This window comes from Oryza glaberrima, chromosome 12 (genome assembly GCF_000147395.1).
Source record: "Oryza glaberrima chromosome 12, OglaRS2, whole genome shotgun sequence".
NCBI classification, from domain to species: Eukaryota; Viridiplantae; Streptophyta; class Magnoliopsida; order Poales; family Poaceae; genus Oryza; species Oryza glaberrima.
This window is the reverse complement of record NC_068337.1, coordinates 4,052,071-4,074,929: the sequence shown is the minus strand read 5'-3', so window position 1 is coordinate 4,074,929 and position 22,859 is coordinate 4,052,071. Positions and strand designations below refer to the sequence as shown.

Here is a 22,859-nt window from a genome sequence, read left to right as displayed (position 1 = left end):
ATTACTGAATTTTGTCAACAAACCCATTTTCTTCATTCAATGTATACATCTATAATTTGAACCACCTAGAAAATTAATGTGGTTAGCACATAAGCAAATGCAATATATTTCAACTTTCTTTGAAAGTTAGATAGCCTTTACTCCAAGAAAAAAATGTGTTCTTTTTTTTTCATCAACTAATACACCAGTACTCCCTCCGTTTTTAATAAATGATACATTGACTTTTGGACTTTCGTTTGATAAAAATTTTATGCTAATGCACAAGGTATAAATCATGTTTAAAATACTTTTAGTGATAAAACAACTCTCAACACAATAAATAATAATTACGTAAAATTTTTAAATAAGATTAATGTTCAAACGTGTATCCCAAAGTTAACGACATCATCTATTTGAAAACCAAGGTTATTACTTTAGGTTATCATAGTGAATATAATGGTTCCTTTTAGCCATATACTTATACAACATAATACTACTCTGTTGTTTTGTAAACTTATTTTAATTTGAAAGAGGCGTTCATGATAAAACGTTTACTAGTATTTTATCTTTTACCGTCAATAATTTTTAAATAGTTAAAACTACCGTGAACACACTTTGATAACCATCTTTCTACTAGGTACTAGTCTATTAAGTTGCACTTTCGCGCGGCTGTAACCTCCCTCTATGTTAGATGTGTTTACGTGCTGTTTATAGTAATTAGATTCAACTTAGGGTTCGTTCGATTCTTCCAACTGGAGAAGAAATTGTAGTGCTCGCTAAACAAGAAGCGTCATTAGCATATGATTAATTAAATATTAACTATTATAAATTTGAAAAATAGATTTATTTTTTTAAAACAACTTCTATATAGATTTTGTTAAAAAAATACACCATTTAACAGTTTGAAAAGCGTGCTAACGGAAAAGAGGAAATTGAAGTTCCAGGTTGAAGAATAGAACAGGGCCTTATAATAACAAAAGAGTAAATAAGTATTTGTAGACCATATTTTACAGGAAGTGTAGCTACGCAAGAAGTCATGATAATTATGTATATAAGCGTCTCCACGGATATGTCTCATTGTTGATGGATACGTTGCCTACCATTGAAACGCTGTTGATGGGTACGCCGCTTGCCCTGAAAGAGATTATCATCATGGACACTCCATTGTCGACGGGTATGTTACTTGCCATTGAAAGAAAAATTATTACTACGAAGGCCTCGTTGTCGTTGATTACGTCTCCTATTACTGAAAAAAAATTAGTTGTAAATGCGAGCACCCGTGTTAACACTACTTAAAAAAAGCCCATAAAGATCGGCACTATAGGTGCCGGAACAGCTAAAACCGGCACCTATAGTGATTTTACCGCGTCCATAGGCTGAAAGCACGTAAACCTAGCACCTTTAAGTAACTATAGGTATCGGTTCTAAAGAAAATCCGTCACCTATAGTATAGGTGCCGGTTTTATAAAAACCGACACCTTTAATATATTATAGGTGCCGGTTTTTTTTAGAACCGACACCTATCCAAACCGAGCCGAGCCACCAAGCCAATCTAGCCGACGGACGAGTGGGCGACACATCGGCCTATATGAGAGCCTTATCCCCTCTCCCATCTCTCTCGTCTCTCTCCCTCTCTCTCTCACTCTCGGCTCTCTCAAAAAATCTCAGCACGAGGCGATGGCTGGAGGGGAGGCGACGGGCAACGGGCGGCGGCGCATCGTGGCGGGCGACGGGCGACGGGCGGCGGCGGCGGTCTCTGTCACGCCCAGAAATTCCCGAATAGAATTCCAAGCAGAATGTGCATTAAAATCCCCGTCCAGGACCGGCCGAGGTACACAAACGACAATGTTGACATTCAGATCCACGTCTTACAAACATCATAAAAGTCTTACATAAATGCAGCGGAAAAACGAAAGACAACAGGAGCTAAGCCTTGACTAGAACTGCAGCGGGAACACCACTCCACAGGCATCCTCGACGGCATGGACGAAGCCTACTCCTCGGAGAAACCTCCATCTGACACATACTCGTACTCTGGGGTTGGGAAAAATAGAGCAAGACTGAGTACTACCCACTGTACTCAGCAAGTCATACCGGAATAGAGGTATGATGCAGGGAATTATCAAAGGAGAGCTAGAGTGGTTCATTTGCATAAAGCGAGCATTTATAAACAGAAGTTGAAAGAATTAAACAGTTGCAATAATTAATTAATATTGATCATCCGCTGTCCAACGCTATCCCACGTTGCAACAGGCCCAACCATCCACCTATACTATCCAATTTCATTAGACTAAACTAGGGTAAGACTAATCACGGTGAATCTGGTTGACTGCCCATAACCGCGGGCACGGCTATTTGAATAGTTTTACTCTGATCAGAGGTGTACAACTGTACCCACAAGACACAGCCCCACGACACGTTTCCGTGCGCCGACATGCCACCACGATATACCGGAAAGAGGCCGTGACAAGACCCTTCGCATAACCCCCTCTAACCAAGCACACCACACCTCAGGTTTCACCCCCACTCCTCGCAAGGCAGCGGGCAGTCCCCTCTCGTGCCTAGGTGAATCCGGAAGCGACAGAGGCCGTCGCAGGGCCCGTCCCGCTCCATCACGCCCACCCTTGCCTGGATGCGTCAGCTAGAGGAAAGCTACACTACAAGCCCAGCCGTTGCCCACGCTGGCTTGTGGTAAGTACGATAAGTTCTTCCAGGGCATCCCGCGAACCGGTCCTTAACTGCCATGGGTGCGACTAGCAAAACCATGCACCCACAGCCCACCATGTGATTCATTTTAATTAACCAACACCAAAACGGTGGTACTAAACCAACCTTACCAATTGAACCTAAAGGCTATATTTTAGTGAGCTTTCCCCATTGTGTGCTAGTGGAACTAAGCATGGCTAAGCAATTCCTAGTCCAAAATCTATTCATGTTATAACCCAAGCTAACAAAGGAGCATGATATCAAAATGGCATGGCTGTAACAATAGGTAAACACCCCATAGTAACATTATAAAACAATGCAATATTTGAAGAAAAACAATAGAGCATTTGCAATATAGGATCAACATGTTCAAGTGACAAGCATGACTTGCCTTGCTCTGCTGCTGGAGGAACCTCGGCGACTATTTCGAAGAACACCGGAGCGTCGGAAGAACCAGAATCTAGCGACATACAAGGCAAACTTCGCAAACAGGCTATAAGACTACTGAAACAGAGAACAAAACCATTTTTAATGGATTCTACACATTTTTCTTGATTTACTGAGACTTGAATGGACTTAAACGGAGCTCGGATGAATTAGTTATGAATTTTAGAAGATTCACTGTGTTTATTACTATAACAAAAAGTCCTTAAATCATTTATTGCGCAATAAATCCCAGGGCTGACGTCATCAAGGGGGCGCGGCGCCGACATGCGGGGCCCACCGGTCAGCGGCTCAGGGGGGGCGGTTCACTGTGGACCGGGACCACGCGGGTGGTCCACCGCCAGTCCACGGGACCGACGGCCTAGATCGCCCTTGGGGCCGATCGGACGGGCGGTGGCGACCCGGCTCAGCTCAAGACCGGCCAAGCGGCCACGGCGACGGCGAAGGCGCGCGCACACGCGTTGCCGGCGACGGCAACCGGCGGCGGAGGCGGCGGCGCAAAGGCGGCGCCGACGGGCGGTGGTGCTAAAGCGACGGCTAACGGGCGGCGGCGCTAAAGCGGCGGCTAGGAGGGAGAGGGAGGGGAATAGAGGGGAGAGGGCGCCTCACCGAGGGTGCCCGGCGCGGAGGAAGACGACGGCGAATGGCGACGGCGAGCCACGGGAGGACGACGGCAACCGGCGGACGGGATTCGGGGTGCCCTAAGGAAGGAGAAGAGAGAGATTAGAGGGAGGAAGATGAACCACGGCGACCGGCATTCATGGCCGAAGGCGGCGGTAGAGATTGAACTCATCGGAGCGCGAGGGGATGCAAATTCCGGCGATGAATCCCGATGGGGAAGGGGCGGACGAGATGGAGTTCGGCCTCGCGAACCCGACGGCGACGGCGGCACGGCGCGGCGGCGACCCTAGCGGCGGCTAGCGGCGGCCGGAGTAGAGGGGGCGGCGGCGGCGAGTGGTTGCACGGCGCGGGGACGATGGAGAGCTCGGGAGAGAGAGGCGGCAAAAGGAAAAACGAGGAGGAGAGCTCGGGGATGGATTCTATAGGGACGGGAAGGTCGGGAACGACCCGAGCGTGTCCGATTTCGCCGGCGACGTGGGGAAGGAGAGAGAGAAGGTGGGGGAGGATTCAAAATCGAATCCCGCCCCTCTCGTGCGCGGGCGCGGCCGGGAGACGCGGGGAGAGGGGGCGGCGACGTGGCGTGGGCGCGGGCGACGCGGCGCGGGCGCGGGGAAAGCGGGGGAGGTGGGGCGCGGCGGCGGCGGTTTCGGGGGTGGTGACCGGCGCGGGCGGCGGGAGGTTGGGGGAGGACCCGACAGGTGGGCCCCACCTGTCGGCGACCGCGGGAGAGGAGGGAGGCGGGGCGGCCTGGCTGGGCCTCGGCCTGCGGCCGACCCAGCGGGGAGGAGGGGGAGAAAAAGGAGAGAATGGGCCGGTGGCCCATTCGGAAAGGGAAGGGAAAAAGAAAAAGAAAAAGGAGAAAAGGATTTTCCCTGGAATTAAAATATTGCATGCTTAATTTTAATTGGTTAAAATTATTTCTAGGGCTCTGAAAATTCCACTAAAAATCCTGTTAGTGAATTTCGACATGTAGAACTCAAGAAAAATTCCACATGTCAGATTCGATTATTATTTGTATTACTTTCTTAGGGTTTTCTCTTGATTTGCACCGGCATTTTCTTAGGGTCATTTATAAATTAAATTTTAGGCTTGAGAGGAGAACTTCGGGGTGTGACAGTCTCCCCTCCACCAGATCCGATGGGAGGGGAGGCAGCAGGCGGCAGGCGACGGGTTGCGGCGGCGCCCAGCGGGGGAGGGGGGAGCGGCGGGCGGTGGAATTTGTTGATGTTTGTGTGAATTTGTTATCGAATATGTTCATTCTGTGATTTCATTTATTTTGGTAAAGATTTGTGGATGATTTTGGGGTTTGGGGCGCATGCCCTGTGATGGCGCCGCTTGGTGAGTTCGGCTCGGATTCAAGCCGGCTCACTTTTTTTTTTTTGGCTTGAGCAATGGTAAAGGTGCCGGTTCTATTTTTGTTATAGGTGTCGGTTGCTATTATTGGTGCCGACCAATTAGTGTCGGATGAAAAAGGGTACCTATAAGCCTTTAAGGTACCTTTGGACTTTTCTGTAGTAGTGTAACTTTATAAATTAAACACAACTGGGCGGTTCCACTTCAATAAATCTAATCCAATTAATTGAGTTATGCTCATTTCGCAGGTGTTATTAATTTATTATTAATTACTATAATGTAAAATATATAATGAAAGTTGTAACCGTTATACCGGACGGAGTATTAGCAAAACGGAAGAGGTGAAAGTTAGATAGAATACAAAATTTAGGTATGGAATATTCAGTTTTCTTTAGCAACAAAAATAAATAAATAAATTCCTAAATAAGAAGGGGTTTCCTCTTCTCTTGCCGCATGCGTTCCTGGTGAGTGGTGACCCGGTCGGTCGGTCTCCCCTTGCTTGTCGTTGCCTCCTTGGGCCACACCTCTCCTCTCCCTCTCCTCGTCGCCCTTCCACCAAAGCGAGAGGCGACGCCTGCGCCGATCGATCGAGTCCTCTCCCTCCGCGGCGGTGAGCGATCCACCCGTGATCCTTTCCTCCTCGCGTTGTTTTGCTAATTGTTTTAAAATATCAATTAAATCTATTTTTTTTCAAGTTTGTCTCTCTCTATCGTATCTCTCTCTCTCTCGCTCCGGCATGTGTTAACGCTGTTTCTTGGTAAAGATGCTCGACTTGATTTAGGGTAAGGAGATTGGTCATACTGTAATGGGGGATTAATTAATTGCAATGCGTCCTCTTGGTGTCTGAAACTCTGAATTCTTTTAAACATTATCATCCTCCTAGTAAATTATATATTTCATCGAAGATAGATAGTACTAGATTCTAGGACGAATTCCATTTGAACATAGCAATTTTTCTGATATCTCTAGTAAATAAGTTCTATATTTAATTCCGAAATGTTGGGTGAAACAGGCATTTCAAATCTTGATCTTGACTTTGAGCATATATATACATACATACATACATACATACATACATACATACATATATGTATGTATGTATGTATGTATGTATATATATATATATGCTCAAAGTCAAGATGTATGTATGTATGTATGTATGTATGTATGTATGTATGTATGAATGTTGCTTGATCTGAAATCAACCTATATATCCAGGTGTTGTTGATCGATCGATTTGTGAAATGGAGCTCCCAGTTGCTGAACCTGGGCCGGTGAGGTCTGAAGGATTGCTCCTGCAGTGTCCCTATTGTGATTCAGAGGCAATGCACAAGCTTGCGCAGCTGTTGCTCCCGGGCTTGGCCGCGGTATGCATCGACTGCACGACGGGCGATCTCTTCAGGAAGCCATCGGTGGTGGCCGTCGACATGAGGAAGGAGATGGTGGACTACGTGACGCAGAGGAGCGAGACGTTCATATCCGATTCGCTCATCGAATCGGAGGCGAGCCAGGATGAGGAGAAGGAGATGCCCGAGGACCCGTTCGAGGTCGTGTCCATCTTCATGGACGATTTCAGCAGCACCAAGAGGAACATCATCGGCCATGTCTCTGGGTGGCTGATGAGCGACAGCCGCGAGGACAAGATCGATGACTTCGTCCAAGAAATGGAGATGACCAGGTTCTGGCCGCTGGAAAGGAGAGAGGCCATTGCTGAGGTCCTCCTCAAGAATGTAGACCTGAAAACCAAGTACCACTGCCCTGAGAAGTATGAGAATGAGCAGCGTCTCGCTGATCATAAGGCCCAATGTAGCTTCAGACCTGTTACTTGCCCCAATGACGGATGCCGAGCCAAAGTTTCAGTTCGCTGCATGACAGACCATGATTCTGCTTGCCTGTTCAAGATCCTTACATGTGAGCAGAGCTGCGAGAAGCGGCTCATGAGACGCGATATGGATAGGCACTGCGTGACCGTGTGCCCCATGAGGCCCATGAAGTGCCCCTTTGGCTGTGATTCCTCCTTCCCTGAGCGTAATCTTGAGCAGCACTGTTCTGAGTTTCTTCAGCCACACCTCCTTAAAGTCCTCAAGGCTATTCATAAGAAAGGTTTTACAGATGAGGGGTTCAAGGACCATGCTCTACTGCTGGAAAAGGTTAGGCTCCTGATTTTGTTAATTTACAATGTGTAACATATGCTTTTCAATTCAAATGGTTTCCCTCTTTTCTTGATTTGGAAACATTTTGTCAAACTATTCTGAAAAAGAAGACATACATGGACTGCAGCAATATGATTTACTGAAATAATCTGGTTTTGTTCTGCAGCAAGACATCGATGGTAAACTGGGTAAATCTCGAGAAGTAAGATCTCTTACTAATGTTGTAAAGAACCTTGAAGCCAAAATGAAAAATGGTGGTTCGAGTTAGAGTGCATGGCGTCTCCACAGCAAATGCAAGTTTTTTTTTTGGAGGTAGCAAAATGCAACATATGGATATTGAATGGTACTCTCTCCGTCCCAAATTATAGGACGCCAACTTTTTAAGTAAAAATCAAACTCAGTACTAACCATATATATCTTAAGTATTATGTATGTTATATCACTAGATTTATACTTTAAAGTACTTTCATGTGATGCTAATTTCATATTTGTTAGGTACATAACAAGGAATAAATTTATGGTTAAAGTATCTTATTGAAGACTGTGTAAAAAAATTATAGGTCTTATAATTTATGACGGAGGGAGTATAGTTGAAGAGTTGTTTCCACTCATAGTATACACAGAAGAGTACAAGATTCTGCACGTTTTTTCTGTTACAACTATAAATTTCCCCTCATGATTTTTCTCAAAATCGATTAGTTTTTTATGATGTAAAAGTATAACATTATTTTATCCTTGCTATTGTTTCCAAGGAACTCTTTTTTCATATAAATTGAGAATAACTTATCAGGAATGCTAATTTTTGTTTAATCATGGAAGTGGCGATGCTGGAAGTAAGGGATGTTCTGCCAAGTATGGTTCCTGTATCAGCTAATACCCACTAGCCGAAGTTAAATGCTATTCCTCACAAAAGGAAGTTGTTCTACACTTTTCAAAGATAGTATTTGTTTTTCGCGAACTTTTTCCCTTTTCAATAATCCAGATCAAGATTCAGAACACTGGCCGTTACCGGCAACTAGTTGAAAGCCAGTCACTGGTTGAAATAGTTTAAATTTAAATTTTATTTTTCAATTTACAATTGAGTGTCGTTTACATGCTGTCACATGTGTAATACGGTAATACCCGTTGCTAGGATATCTCCACCTCCTGCAAGTTTTGCCGTTTTCATTTATCATGGATTCATGTATGATGATTATCTCAATGTATAAATTACAAGAATGCCAAACATATTTTTTTTCCCAACAAGTCACTGGTCGGTAACCATTATATTTAAATTCTAATATTTGGATTTGGACTTCTAGAATTTTGATCGCTGATTACCGGCCTAGCTATTAGGCGATTGTTACCTTTGCAAATACTGGCTTTCTAAAACATCTATCTATCTATCTATCTATCTATCTATCTATCTATCTATCTATTATATACTAAAAGTCCATTAAACTTCCTCAAAACGCTCTCAAGCTGACACGTGGCGCTTTAATAAATTAGAGAAAATACTAGAAAATCTGAGAAAAAAGAAAAACATCCGTACGTTGATTTTCACTTAAATTGGTGGGTCCAATATTATAAACCGTTAGATTAGATTAATCTTAAAGCAAACCGGACACTACAACTTCGGTCCCACTTACCTCTCCTCCTCCCCCTAGGTACGTATACATATGGTGTACGTATGTATATATCGCAAGCAAAACAACCATGCCGCTCTCCTTCCTTCTGTATCCCCTCTTCTTTTTTCTCCTTGTATAGTTTCTATGAAATACAAATGCATACATATGTCTTATTTTTGGCTTGGTACTCTGTAAAGGGGAGAAGGGTTAATGCAGAATATATAAGTCACTGTGACCATGTGATAGGTAATTATTATGTACAAATATTCACGGACAACTAGCTACTAATTAAGCTTGTAACTAAATATCGCATTGACGTTATATATAAGATTGTGTTTACAAACATATATAAATTATATCATCATATCACTCTTTTCAAATATATACATAACTAAATTAGCTATGCAATATTTTAAAATAACGTTTACACCCATTATATATATATATATATATCCATCTATTATCTATCTATTATATACTAAAAGTGGCGCTCTAATAAATTAGAGAAAATCCTACAAATTCTAAGAAAAAAAGCAAAACATCAACCCCTTGATTTTCACTTAATTAAATTGGTAAGTCCAATATCATACACCGTTAGATGAAATTGATTTTAAAACAAACCAAATACTATGCGGTCCGACCTCTCCTTCTCCCGCACATATATAGGCATACGTTCTTACCATGTATGTACACTTCCTTCCCTTCTTTTTTTCCTTTTTTTTCTTTTTTTTTCATTTATGTAATGGATATATTTATTTAAATAATAATAATTTTACAAACAAAAAGTCTACCATCATACAACTCACAGATAACTAAATTAGCTCTACAATTTTTGAAAATAAAATTTACACCATTATATGTTACCCATTAAACTAATAATGTAAGATAATTTCCACTTAAACCGGTGTACTCATTACTTTGTACTATTATTTTCAAATAATACACTATTTTAAAATGAAGTTTACACAATTATATTGTGTACCTATCAAATAAACAATTTAAGATTTATTAACTAATTTATATGTACACTTAAACTGATGGACCCATTATTTGAATCATCGGATCTATTTTTTATTGTAGTGCACTGTTTCAAAATAAAGTCTATACCATTATATTGTGTACCTATTAAATTAACAATTTAAAATCTATATTAACTAATTTACACTTACACTAGGACCGGTGGACCCATTATTTAAATCATCAGATCTATTGGTTGCTAATAAATAAAACATCCGAATTTCTCTTTTTGGCCCGCAGCACACTACACGTCTGCACCTTTGCCTCTTGCACGCATGACAAAGCGTTGTGTTTGAGACATCTAAGGTGATCACGACCGCTGCAGCGCTATAGCTTTGCCACATATCAAATCATATATGGAGATGATTCATTTTGTTAATAACATAAAAGGAAAATTAAAGGTGTGATGCTGCGAGGAAAGATTTAGGCACCGTGGGTTCTGTTTTTCCCAACACTTAGCTCTGTTTAAGCTGAAACTGAGAGTTGATTACAGAATAATTATAATGCATTGTGTTATCTCTTATTTGGATTTTATACTATTTGTTTGTACAAGTGAAAGAAATAATTATGTTATAAATGCGAGCACAATATTAACGAATATCAATAGAACTCTTACTAAATTTAATTTGCCCTTAATCTATGAGACAAAATTTTTAAACAAACAATAATATTACCTTTCAACAATACAAGTGCCCGCGCATGCCTTCCTAGTTGATCCTAACAAATAATAAGATGTAAATGAGGCCATAGCAACATTTTTTCTTATATCCTCAATACAATATCGATCATCACGCATAGCGACTCATTTGTATCAAGGTACCAGGAGGTATAAAAATATTGAGTAAATTTCATAAAACCTCGTCAATTATGGTTCAAGTTATATAACAACATAGGGATTTTGTCACGTGGCACATTATTTCGGGTATTACGATCCTAAAGTTTCACAAAATTACATCATTAACCATTTTGACACTCCTATCAGTGACGAAGCCACGATTTGAAAATGAGGAGGGCCAACTTGACAAGTGATCGTGATTATAAACAAAAATAGCTTAAATTTGGTTTTTCATAGGTAATGAATTGTATCAACATAAAAGCACATAATAACACAAAAGATAGACAGACATGTAGCTATATTGTATATGTATTTACTCATTTTGATTTAGCACAATGAATATAAAGTAGACATATCATAAGCAGTGATAATATCATTGCAGCTGAAAGTCTAGATAAATAGGAAAACGGGACTGCCTATCCATTTGTCAGGTGATTTCTAACAAAAAAATCACCCAGATGTGATTTTTTTCACCCTTAGATTTATATCCAACGGACTAAAAAAGAAAATAGCAAATATATATTTACTTACACATTATTTTTATCAAAATTACAGTGCACTTACATGTCATATGAACTGAATTTACAAATGTAATTTTAGTTATATATGATTGTAATTTTATATTTTAAAGAGAATAACAAATACATATTTTCTTACATAACATTTTTATCAAAATTGCAGTACACTTACATGTCATATGAACTGAATTTACAAATGTAATTTTAGTTATATAAGACTATAATTTTATATTTTAAATAGAATAACAAATACATATTTGCTTACGCATCATTTTTATTAAAATTACAGTGTACTTACATGTCATATCAACTGAATTTACAAATGTAATTTTAGTTATAGAGGACTGTAAGTTTATATTTTATTTTTTATTTGAGTTTCAAATATTTTATTTTTTTCAACAGTTAAAGAAATCAATTTAAAACCTTGTTAGAGCAGAGATTGTGCACTGCTCGCATGATAATAGAGTTCACAGGTACTTGTAAACTGAAAAGGAAAAGGTGCACGATCGAGGACATCTGGACATGTGTGAGTGTGACCGTGCTGTGCGTTTGCTATCTACACACGAGCAGCTTCTCTGAGCCCCTCGGATGCCGAAGAAACAAAAACACACACGTATCTCGAGGTTAATTTGACGGTTGGAAAATCGACAAATTTCAACGGAAAAATTTGTCGACAGATTTCTAGCAAAACTGGTTTTCAATTGGCTGAGTATGTAGGCTGCATTTATCCCATTTTCTAAAACACAAACACATGATTTCTAAGTGGATTTATAAGAGCGTAATATGAGATGAAAAGTTTAAAGTTTTCAAAATTTTACTTACACATTTAAATTTCGAGTTGAAAGTTTTCAAAGTTTAAATTGAAAGTTGTTAAAATTTAGCTACAAAGTTTAAATCTGGAGTCGAAAGTTTTCACATTTCAACATGAAAGTTCAAATTTTGAGTTTAGAATTTCAAATTTTGAGTTGAATGTTTTAAATTTTTAGTATGGCTTTTAACTTTTAAATAGAAAATTATAATTTTTTTATGTAAGTTTTAGTTTCACGAATAGATTTTTTTCAATATGTTAGAAAAAAAACAACAAAAGAAAAGGAAAATCTTACCTTAATTACCACCATATCCAAATCTAACACGGTTAGTTACTGTACGTGTGTGTGCCTCGAAGAAACCGCGTGTGTCGCGTGTGTGCAATTTGGCTTGTCGACATGTACGCGTGGATCACGAAATCCGCACCATGAGGATGAAGGCAGTTAAAATCAAGGAACCATACCAATCTAATTTATAAGGAAACTACTAGTTTTTGTCTTAATTCCTAACCTGTAGCAGGGGCCCAATTCAGTAGTGCTCGTTGCTACAATACCATGTGGGTACTATCCATGTAGTGTGAAATCCCAAAATCCCACACGTTGCTGCGAAAATTTATTATGACCAGAGAAAAAGCCCGTGTGTTGCAATGGGTGAAAACTATTTTAATTTTATTATTGTTATATGGTTTAGTTAAGACGAAATTTACTATAGGAATTTTCTTGGATCTATATATTTTTAAAAAATTATGAGCTGCGGTTAGTAGTCTGTTCATCTAAAGTTAGCATGCGAGTTTTCTTATACAACTCCTTCTGTATTTCCAAAAACGAACGAACTTAAAAACCAACTCAAATACGGATATGTATTTCCATAAGCGAACAAACTCATAGATGACTCATACACGGATGACGTAACAAAGGACCGGCAAAAACATCTTCAATTTTTATAATTGTAGAGATATCAATAAATGAAAATAATGTGTAAGATAGCTTAAACAACATAGGCTTACATAAACATAAGTTTACATAAGTTGATGTGATTTAAATTTAAATAGTATGTAGAATGATTCAAATGTAAAAGTAAGATGATGTGGCATTGTGAGAGAACAAAAGAAGGAAGATAATTTAGACCATACATCTAAGGGTTAAAAAAATTGAGATGATATGGGTTAACGAGAGAAGAAAAGAAAAGAGACAATTTGAAGCATAGATTAATCATGTAAGTACTAAAAGCAATTAATGTGATATGACTTAATGAGAGAAAAGAAAAATAACATGAATTAAGTAAGTATGAACTATATAGATATATAGGATATTAAAAAAATAATGAAGAGATATATTGAAATATTATATGAATTATGTGGGATGATTTAACATGCTTACATTTTAAATATCTAAAATTTAATAAATTATTAAATTATAGATAATATAGCATTCTTGAATGATGCTTAAATATAATAATTGTTAGTAGATGATAATGTGGTATCTTTGCATGTTAAGCTTTAGGAATTAGTAGGCAACTTTATAATAAGAGAGGATACAAACTAACACAAACCCTAATTCAAAAGGGACAATTGCATCCATGCCCTCACTTTCAACCCCAACTACTGTTTTACCCCATTTTTAGGGTTTACAATTTTACACTCACTTTTTGAAAACGAACCAGCCGTTTGCCCTCAGTTTTAACACCCGTTAGGTGGGCCCTACTTTTTTGGGTTAAAAAACAAATGGAAATGAAAAAAAATGATTTATGAAATATCAATTTACCATTATACCCTTGAGGGAATGGATAAGCATCCAACCAGCTCTCCTCTCCTACCGGATTGGTCCTTGCGCGCGTGGAGGCGGCGGACGTGGGCGCGAGCGGGCGGGTGAGGCGGCGGCCGCGGGCGCGGGCGAGACGAAGGCGGCGGCAGCCACGGGCGAGCGCGAGTCGGCGGCGGCCGCGTCGAGGTCGCCGCCTACCTCTAGGTGTGGCACCTCGACGAGGTGGCGTCGCCCCTCGCCATCGACGGCCTCTTACGTCGGGTGGATGCGCCTTCGCCTCGACTACCTTGCGCCGCCGCTGCAGTTCCTCACCAACGCATGCGTCGTCCTCTTCATGGTCCAGACTAGCATCGACGATGAATGCTAGTAGTATTTGTGATTTTTGTTCAAATTTTGTAATTGCATAGTATTTGTGATTTTTTTTGTTAAAGTACAAAAAGTCACAAGAGATGCTCATATTTGGTCAAAATGCTCATCACACAAGCTAAAATCAAAAAATAGGAGCAAAATCACACCAAGCTGAAAAAATAGGGGCAAAAATACAATAACCACCAAGGGTATAAATGTCCTTTTTCTACAACTAACACCGTTAAAACCGGTTGTTAGAAGTAGAGGTACACGACTGATTCAGATTAAAAAGTAAGGTAAAACTGTAAACCCTAAAAGATGAGGGTAAAACAGCAATTGATTTTGAAAGTGGGAGCACCCATGCAATTGCGCCAATTCAAAATCCATGTCCATACTCATCATTAGTGAAATACATCACCATTTTTAACCAAAAAAAAATGTTTATAGACATAGTTTGAGATGTTATTGGTCAAGCTTTGCAAGTTAAAAAGTGAAAGCTGAAAATAACCCTACTTCATTTCGATTTGTTCAGAAATGAAATTGTTTAGGCTAAATAAAAAATAGCAAAAAATTTTAAAGGCTGAAAATAGCTTAGTCAAAGTACTAGTGCTGGCGACCGGGCGTAATAGACAAGGCAGCCAGAGTAGTAAACTGTAAAGTCCCCCCTGTCCCTGCGCGAACACGTCCCCCGCGCCCGTTAACCTCGCCGCCGTCCTCCTCCCCCTACGTCACACTGCACACGGCGTAGCCAGCGCGCCGCCGCTTTAAAATATTTCGCGCGCAGCCAGCTTCGTCGCCACGCCAACGAACGCCCCCCGCGTATAAACGCCACCGCCACCGCGCTCTTCTCTCTCTCTCTCTCCTCCGATCGATCCAAGAATCGAAGCAGAGCGGAGCAGCGTCGCCGTCGAGAGAGAGAGAGAGAGAGAGAGAGAGGTGTTCCGGCGCCGGGATGAAGCTCAGGTCGCCGATGTCGCGGCGCGCGGCGCCGATGATGCTAGCGCTGCCGGCGCCGCCGCGGCTGGGGTGGGGAGGGAGGACGGTGGTGGTGGTCGGTGTACGGGACGACGCGGAGGGGAGGGAGCTGCTCACCTGGGCGCTCGCCATGGTCGCCTCCGCCGGCGACCGCGTCGTCGCGCTGCACGTCGCCACACCCCCCGCCGCCGCCGATCAAGAAGGCGCCATGAGAATGGCGGCGAGGAGGATCAGAGCCACGGAATCGCTCGCCGCATTGCTCCGCGCGTACCATGACTTCTGCGATCTCAACCAGGTTCCAGCTCATCGCCCACACGTACTCTGAATCTTGATCCGAGAATCTCTCCGCTCGATCGCTTGACGAATTCTTCCTCGCCGCATTCTCAGATCAGCCTGGAGCTCAGAATCTGCCATGGATCATCCATCAAGAAGGCTCTCGTGAACGAGGCGAGCTCCTATGGCGCGGCGCACCTCATCCTTGGCGTCACAAACAACTCCCGTAGCCATCTCCGGCCATCGTCGTCGTCCTCCGCCACCATCGCGAAGTACTGCGCGAAGAGAGTGCCTCCGAGCTGCTCGGTCCTCGCCGTCGGCAATGGCAGGGTCGTGTACAGGCGAGACGCCGCGCAGCAGCAACTCAACCAGTGCATCAGCCCACGTATGCTATTGCCAATTGCCCACACAATTTCTCTCTGAATTTTTGTTCATGAAGACTCGTGCCATTTGCAATGTTATGTGAATTTTGTTTCAATTCGTTTTTGTTTTGGTAAAAATTTGGGTGAAAAAAATGTTGGAATGCTGCTTCTGCTGCAGTGGTGGAGACGCCGAGGAGGATTTACCGGAAGATTTACCGGAAGCTCGTCAGAGCGGCGACGACGATCACCCGCGAGAAATCCCAGGACGACGCGGCGATCGCCGGCGGCGGCCGGCACCTTCGCCGGAACATCTCGACGCCGACGAGCGCCCCCGTCTCGCCGGTCGTAGCGTTCACGCCACGTCAGGCGGAGGTCGCCGCCGGCTGGCCGCTCCTCTCGCCGGACCTGAAGTCCGCCTTGCCAGAGTGGACGGAGATGTCGGTGGCGCGGTGGGCAATGCAGCTGCCGAGCCGGTGTCCGGCGCCATCGCCGCTAAATCCACGCAACAACTCCGGCGACCAAGCGACCTCACCGGCCATCACCGCATCGGAAACTCCATCTCCGGCGACCGATGAAGCGGCGGAGCAGGTTGCACAAGAGCTTGCCTCGCTGAGAAACAAGTACTCATCCAAGTACACCATGTTCAGCTACAGCGAGCTTGCAAGAATGTTAGGAAATCTTGTGGGCTGCAATGTGGGCCAGTTCAGTGACCTTCTAAGCCTAGCCCAACCAAGACAAGGAGGAGAACTACAAAACAGCAGGGCTGCACTTTCAGGGGCTATCGAAGAGATCAATTAGCAAGGCGGCGAACGGCGGCGGCGGCGACCTGGAGGCGGGCTTGCCTCCTTGTCGATCTCCTTCTTCCTCCCTACTTCTGCTAGTAACTTGTATCCCTTGTTCACTCCCATTTCCACCACAAAGCTTGAGTTGTAGTAATACAATTGCAGCTCAAAACTACCTTCACCTCCATTGCTTGTACTGGATATTGGTTCGTTGTGATTTGTGTATTGGGTTGTTAACAATCTGGTATCAGAGCTGCTCGGTTCGTGGGATTTCTCGTCATTGAGGTCTTGGGAAGGCAGCAGTGCAAGGTGGAAGAAGAATTGGGCAAGGGAGGTGTTCAAGAATCTAGCGCACACAACCTGTTCGACAGAATGACAAGCCAACATAAGGTGTTCAAGGATGATGAAAGGATAGCAGAGCCCGTTCCCATCAAGTCCACCATGAACAAGGAGGGAATATCCATGGATGAAGCTTTAGATCGGATTCTTGAGAAGTTTGAGTTGATGGAGGCCAACCGTAGACAAGAGGAGAAGTTCAATCAAATACTACAGAAGTTGGAGGAGGTAGAGGCTCGTAGGAGCAAGGCTGCCGAGGAGACAATTGCATCCATCAGAGCAACCACTGCTATTCTCAAGGCTACATCACCTACAGCACCCATGGCACCACCTACTCTAGCGCCTACCAAGTGTTTGACAGAATGCCCCAACAACAACCTCACTTGGGCGACGGCGAGTTCAAGTCACATTAGTGAGGATACTGCTACAACAGTTCCCTGGGAGCTAGGAGACAACAAGGACAAGGGCCACGCCCCCTGCATCATCACCAAGGACTCACCCGAGGTCACGCCCACCATGTGTTCGACGAAATGCTCCGGTCCTACCGTCGAGCCTGATCTCACTGTGGCTGCAGTGGTTACGTCCGCCACCACTGCCGCGGCCTCTATGGAGTTGGTAGCTGCTGGGAACACAATCGGTGCCACTTACATCAACAATCTTGACCACCCCAAGGTGACGCACGCCAAGTGTTTGATGTTGGACCTTGGCTCCAATAGTGGCGCCGACCAAACTGTGGTCACGTTCCAGACCTTAGTGGACATGACTAAAGGCGTTTTTGCACCTGATGCAACAATTGAAGGCAGCTCACCAAGGAAGATCGTTGAAATAGACTTGGTCATAGTGATGCCTACAGGGTGTTCAATGCTATTCTTTGACAAAGGTGCCAGTGAGTTGTTGCCTGTAAGGGGACACGTTATGTGGCAATTGTTATTGGAGCAGTGCAAGCGAAACCCTTGGTCGCCTCCTAACTCAGTTTATCAAGTTAATGGAATATGGGAGTTGTGGCATGTGCCCTGGCTGGACTTCAACTATTTTAGGACAAGATTATCTTTGATGCCACCTTGGCCACCATCGACTCAAATTGGAACCATAATGCTTTGGCTGGTGGCAAACTCATGGCTGAGGATGGTAGAGCTGAAACCGTGGCCTGACCCACAATCAAGTCAATGTAGCACAGGCGGGAGGTGGACTGAACTGAAAGTCCCATGGTCAGCACCAGATTGTGAATGTTCTATGGGAGATGATTTTTGCAGTGCCAATTGCATAAGAAACGAAGCACTTTCTGTTGCATTATCTTGTGCACCTAAAGGAGATTTAAATCATGAAAAAATTGATGGATCACAGAAGGATACCTTGGTGGCATTACTTATCTTGGAACATTTCCATTATGTGGGTGATGAAGAAAAAGTTACACAGGGAATGCTAAATGGTCTAGTTGCAGTGGGCTGCAACTACTTGATCCTGATCATGTGTGCTGCTATAATCACAACAACATTTCATCTTGCTATGATTACAACTCAAGGCAACAACGTATATGGGCCAAATCAATTGCATGAGAAGCTCATTCCCAGATTGATTCCTTTGACCATGAGAGGATTGCCCCTGCCAATTCATGGTAATGGCTCAAATGTCAGAAGCTATTTGTATTGTGATGACGTTGCATAAGCTTTTGAGGTGGTTCTTCACAAGGGTCAGGTCGGCCATGTGTATCATATCGGTACTGCGAAGGAAAGAAGGGTGATTGATGAGGCTACGGACATATCGGTACGGGATTCTATCCTTTGGCCAAAACTGAAGCATGTTGATGTACTGGAGGATGGAAACAACAGGTGGACTAGAGATTTTTCAAGTAGAAGCATTGTATTGAAAGGGCGACAAGATTGTGGACTTTGTTGGTGTGCACTGGATGTTATCAGGGACGTGAAAGTTGATCTGGTCCTGCAACTTTTGAAGCAATATGGTTCAGCAAAATTGGTGATCATTAATTCCTTGAGTATACCATGGGATCCAGGCGGCTCTCGTGTGACACTGGCTGGGCGTTCTTCTTGTCACATTGGCTACATTACAAGAGAAGCATTAACAGAGGAAATCAAGTATAAATCATTGCATCAAACATATCCGTTGGTGAAGTTTCCACATTTAAGGTCATCGGCTTGGGGACAAACCAAATTTCAAGAAATGGGGATTGTTAGGAAATCTTGTGGGCTGCAATGTGGGCCAGTTCAGTGACCTTCTAAGCCTAGCCCAACCAAGACAAGGAGGAGAACTACAAAACAGCAGGGCTGCACTTTCAGGGGCTATCGAAGAGATCAATTGGCAAGGCGGCGAACCGCGGCGGCGGCGACCTGGAGGCAGGCTTGCCTCCTTGTCGATCTCCTTCTTCCTCCCTACTTCTGCTAGTAACTTGTATCCCCTATTCACTCCCATTTCCACCACAAAGCTTGGTTGTAGTAATACAATTGCAGCTCAAAACCACCTCCACCTCCATTGCTTGTACTGGATATTGGTTCATTGTGATTTGTGTATTGGGTTGTTAACAAAGAATCACTTCCAACTTCTCTCCAGGTAAAAAAAAAAAAAACCTAGTACATATGTATGTGAAAATATCAAAAATTCGGATGAACTGAGCTGAACGATGATGAATTCATGATCCATTGGATCGGATTGGGATTGCTCAGATCGGATAATCGGCAAAGGCCAAAGGAGGGGCGAGCGAGGTGTACAAGGGTTGCTGTGATGATGGCAAGGAGGTTGCAGTGAAGGTGCTGAAATCTTCAGACAAGGTGATGGAGGAGCTCGTCTAGGAGATGGGGATCGTCAGCTCCGTCCGCCACGACAACACCATGCCGCTCGCCGGGTTCTGCCTCGACGACGACGGCGGCGGCGCCAAGCTCATGCTGGTCTACGACTACATGGCGAGAGGCAGCCTCGAGGAGATCTTGCACGGTGTGTAAATGTAAATAGTAAATTCACAAGTTATAAAATGCAAGTTCTCTGAACATTTTGATCATTTCTTGATCGATGTTGCATTGCTGTTGTGTTGTTTGCGCAGGTGAAAAGGAGGGAAAAGATTTGTTTGGTTGGCCGGAGAGGTTCAAGGTGGCCGCCGGAGTAGCACGAGCGCTCGTGTACCTCCACGGCGGCGACGGCGACGGCCGGCCGGTGATCCATAGGGACGTCAAGTCGTCCAACATCCTCGTCTCTGAAGATTTCCAACCAAAGGTAAAAACATTTCTTCAGATCAGATTCTTGATTCTTCAGAGATATTTGTCAACATAGCAAAAATCTGAACCTGTGTGATACGTGATGCACAGCTGTGTGACTTCGGCCTCGCGCTCTGGGCGGCGGAGGCGGCGTCTCCGGTCACCGGCGACGATGTCGCCGGCAAATTCGGGTTTGTAGCTGCAGCTGCTTCTTCTTCTTCTTCTTCTTGATGAAGAATTCAAGTGAGGAAAAGAACTTGAGGTGATCAAGCTGGCATCTCCATGGCAGGTACTTGGCTCCAGAGTACTTCATGCACGGCAAGGTCAGCGACAAGATCGATCGTGTACGCCTTCAGCGTCGTCCTCCTCGAGCTCGTCTCCGGGAGGAAGCCGGTGAGCTCCGGCGGCGGCAAGGGCAAGGAAAGCCTGGTCATGTGGGCGAACACCATCATACAAGGAGGAAAGCTCACTGACCTCGTCGACCCCAGCCTGCCGACGGACGGCGGCGACGTCGCCGGCGAGGTCGAGAGGATGACCCTCCCCGCCGCCCTCTGCATCCGGCGATCGCCGCAACGGCGGCCTAGCATTGCAAATGTGAGAGAGACTAGCTGCTACTGCTACTACTACCTCCGAATTGCCATGTCATTCGGCCATTCTCAACCTCTGAATGTGTTTAGGTTCTCAAGCTGCTCGACGGCGATGGCGACGCTGTCAGGTGGGCGAGCTCGCAGGCCGGTCTGTCCGCCGGCGATGACACCGACGATGGCGATGGCGCTTCGCCGGAGAAGAAGGACATCCAGTCGTACATCAACCTTGCGCTGCTCGACGTCGACGACGACTCGGCGTCCGTCAGCAGCGGCGGCGCCGACTTCACGGCGGCGAACGTGTCGCTGGAGGAGTACATGAAAGGGAGATGGAGCCGGTCATCGAGCTTCGACTGAAGAGATGATCCATCATTTTTATTTTTTGGGTGTACATATTGATCTAATCATTCATTCAGTTCATTGTATTTTTCATGTATGTTAGTCCAGTTTCCTCACACGTCTGGGCCTTTCATGCTCTTCGCCGTCGGCGGATTTCATTGATTGGTGGCTTACAGCACGGAAATCTGTTGCTAAGGTTGACCGCAAAACATTCGATGCGGGGGTTATACTTGTAACTTGGTTGATTTGGAAAGAGCGAAACGCGAGGGTGTTCGATGGAATTGCGGCAACGGTTCCCGAGCTCTGCTCGGCCATGGGGGATGAATGGGAGACCTGGATGGCTGCAGGTCTTGTTAGCCCCATTTGCCACTCTGTAGCAAATTTTGCTATGAGATTTTAGCCTTTTCTTTTGTGTCGGTAATGGTGGTGTTTTGACGCACCGCGCAACCTTATACATTCCTGTTCTTTCTCTTAATATACATCGGCCAGCTATTCGCCGGCCCGGCGAAAAAGTCCAGCTTCCTCTCTTTGTGTTTTAAAGGGGAGTTGAGATCCCCATCTTCAGTTTTGGCATAGTGTTTATGCATTCAGTTCTGACTCAATTTGTAGTGTTACAAACTTACAATTCAAAGGATGAAAATGAAGTATGCACATTATTATCACTAATGTTGATTCCAGTGTTAGCTTCCTTCCATCTTCGTGTAATCTACCTGTAGTGTGATGTTAACTTTGGGTGTACATATGCTGCTTGTTTATCGACTATGAACCTTTTCAAATGTTCTACTAACTTATAAAATGGCTGCTATTCTTGCTCAAATCAGTACTTCCTCAAATCAGTTCATGTCCAAGTCCAAACTAATACTCATTGCACAAATAAAAAAAAGGGTCATGCCATAGTAAGATATCACATTATCACAGACTATTTTATGCCGTACCAAATAGGATGCAGCATCTTTTTGTCCGTAGTAATTCAAAATGCCATGGCCACAATCAATCTAGGCGTGCAGCGTGATGATTACAATAATCAAATAAACAGGTTAGTCCCAGAACCTAGATAACTCATGACAAGTCAACTGAAAGCTACGATAAGTTGTATTATTAGGCTTACGTGGAAATTGTTTCATCACATGCAACATCATGTGGACACAGGCACGAACAGATAGCATAGCATTAGCAGGTCATCACAGATATGCGAATGCATGTGCAATCATGCATTCATCAACAGAGAGCCAGGTCATCACACCCAAGTCAACAAGAATAAGAATGACACGTTTGCACCATGATCACCTCACAAGTCAAACATTCTTGCAACAAGTAAAATGGGTAGCTAAGATTCCACACTAAGACCCCCCATAAAAAACTGGATGAACTTTGATAACACGTGTTTAGATAAGGCAAATTTATCAAGAAACCATCTCAGAAACAGAATTAAACAGCACACAGAGTAATGTGAGCTTATCCCCTTCCACTCTTTTTTACTGGTTTTGCCGTCTCCTTTCCCTCTCTACTAGTTTTGCTGGTAAGGCGGGCATACGCCTTGACACTTGCCACCACCTTACCACTATGGCGACACTACAGCGACATCATAGCTACGCCTTAACAATCATGATTTGCACAGACAAGCCAGAGGTAAACAAACAGGCCATTTGGTCGGACATCTCCATGGATGTTGTTGAGGGATTTCCCCGCGTCGCCGGCAAGTCAGTCATCCTCACCGTCGTTGTCCGTTTCTCCAAGTACGCCCACTTCATCACGCTGGCTCATCCGTACTTGGCCGAATCGGTGGCACGCGCCTTCTACACCGATATTGTCAGGCTGCACGACGTGCCCGCGTCGATCGTCTCCGACCGCGAC

General features: G+C 43.9%; 1 protein-coding gene and 1 pseudogene across 3 annotated transcripts; both read left to right on the top strand.

Annotated features, from left to right (window-relative positions):
* Positions 1–5,575: 5,575 nt before the first annotated feature.
* Positions 5,576–8,475, top strand: LOC127757934 (uncharacterized). 3 transcript variants are annotated; one of them, XR_008013561.1, is made up of 4 exons: positions 5,576–5,713; positions 6,322–7,253; positions 7,423–7,599; positions 8,076–8,475. XR_008013561.1 is itself a non-coding variant. In XM_052283522.1 (3 exons), exons 2-3 carry the CDS (start codon positions 6,348–6,350, stop codon positions 7,522–7,524), a joined length of 1,008 nt encoding a protein of 335 aa, XP_052139482.1. In that variant the 5' UTR covers positions 5,576–5,713; positions 6,322–6,347; the 3' UTR covers positions 7,525–8,048. The 3 variants fall into 3 exon arrangements, 2 of the variants coding, with proteins under 2 accessions (XP_052139482.1, XP_052139483.1); XM_052283522.1 differs by lacking the exon at positions 8,076–8,475 and having other exon boundaries at positions 7,423–8,048; XM_052283523.1 differs by lacking the exons at positions 5,576–5,713; positions 8,076–8,475 and adding an exon at positions 5,729–5,885 and having other exon boundaries at positions 7,423–8,048.
* Positions 8,476–15,103: 6,628 nt separating this feature from the next.
* On the top strand, positions 15,104–21,428 carry LOC127757804 (protein kinase STUNTED-like; annotated as a pseudogene).
* Positions 21,429–22,859: the final 1,431 nt, after the last annotated feature.

Coding starts and splice junctions, on each gene's coding strand:
- LOC127757934 (XM_052283522.1), top strand. CDS start 6,348: ATGGAGCTCCCAGTTGCTGAACCTGGGCCGGTGAGGTCTGAAGGATTG. Junction 7,254..7,422: donor ATGCTCTACTGCTGGAAAAG/GTTAGGCTCCTG, acceptor TTTGTTCTGCAG/CAAGACATCGATGGTAAACT.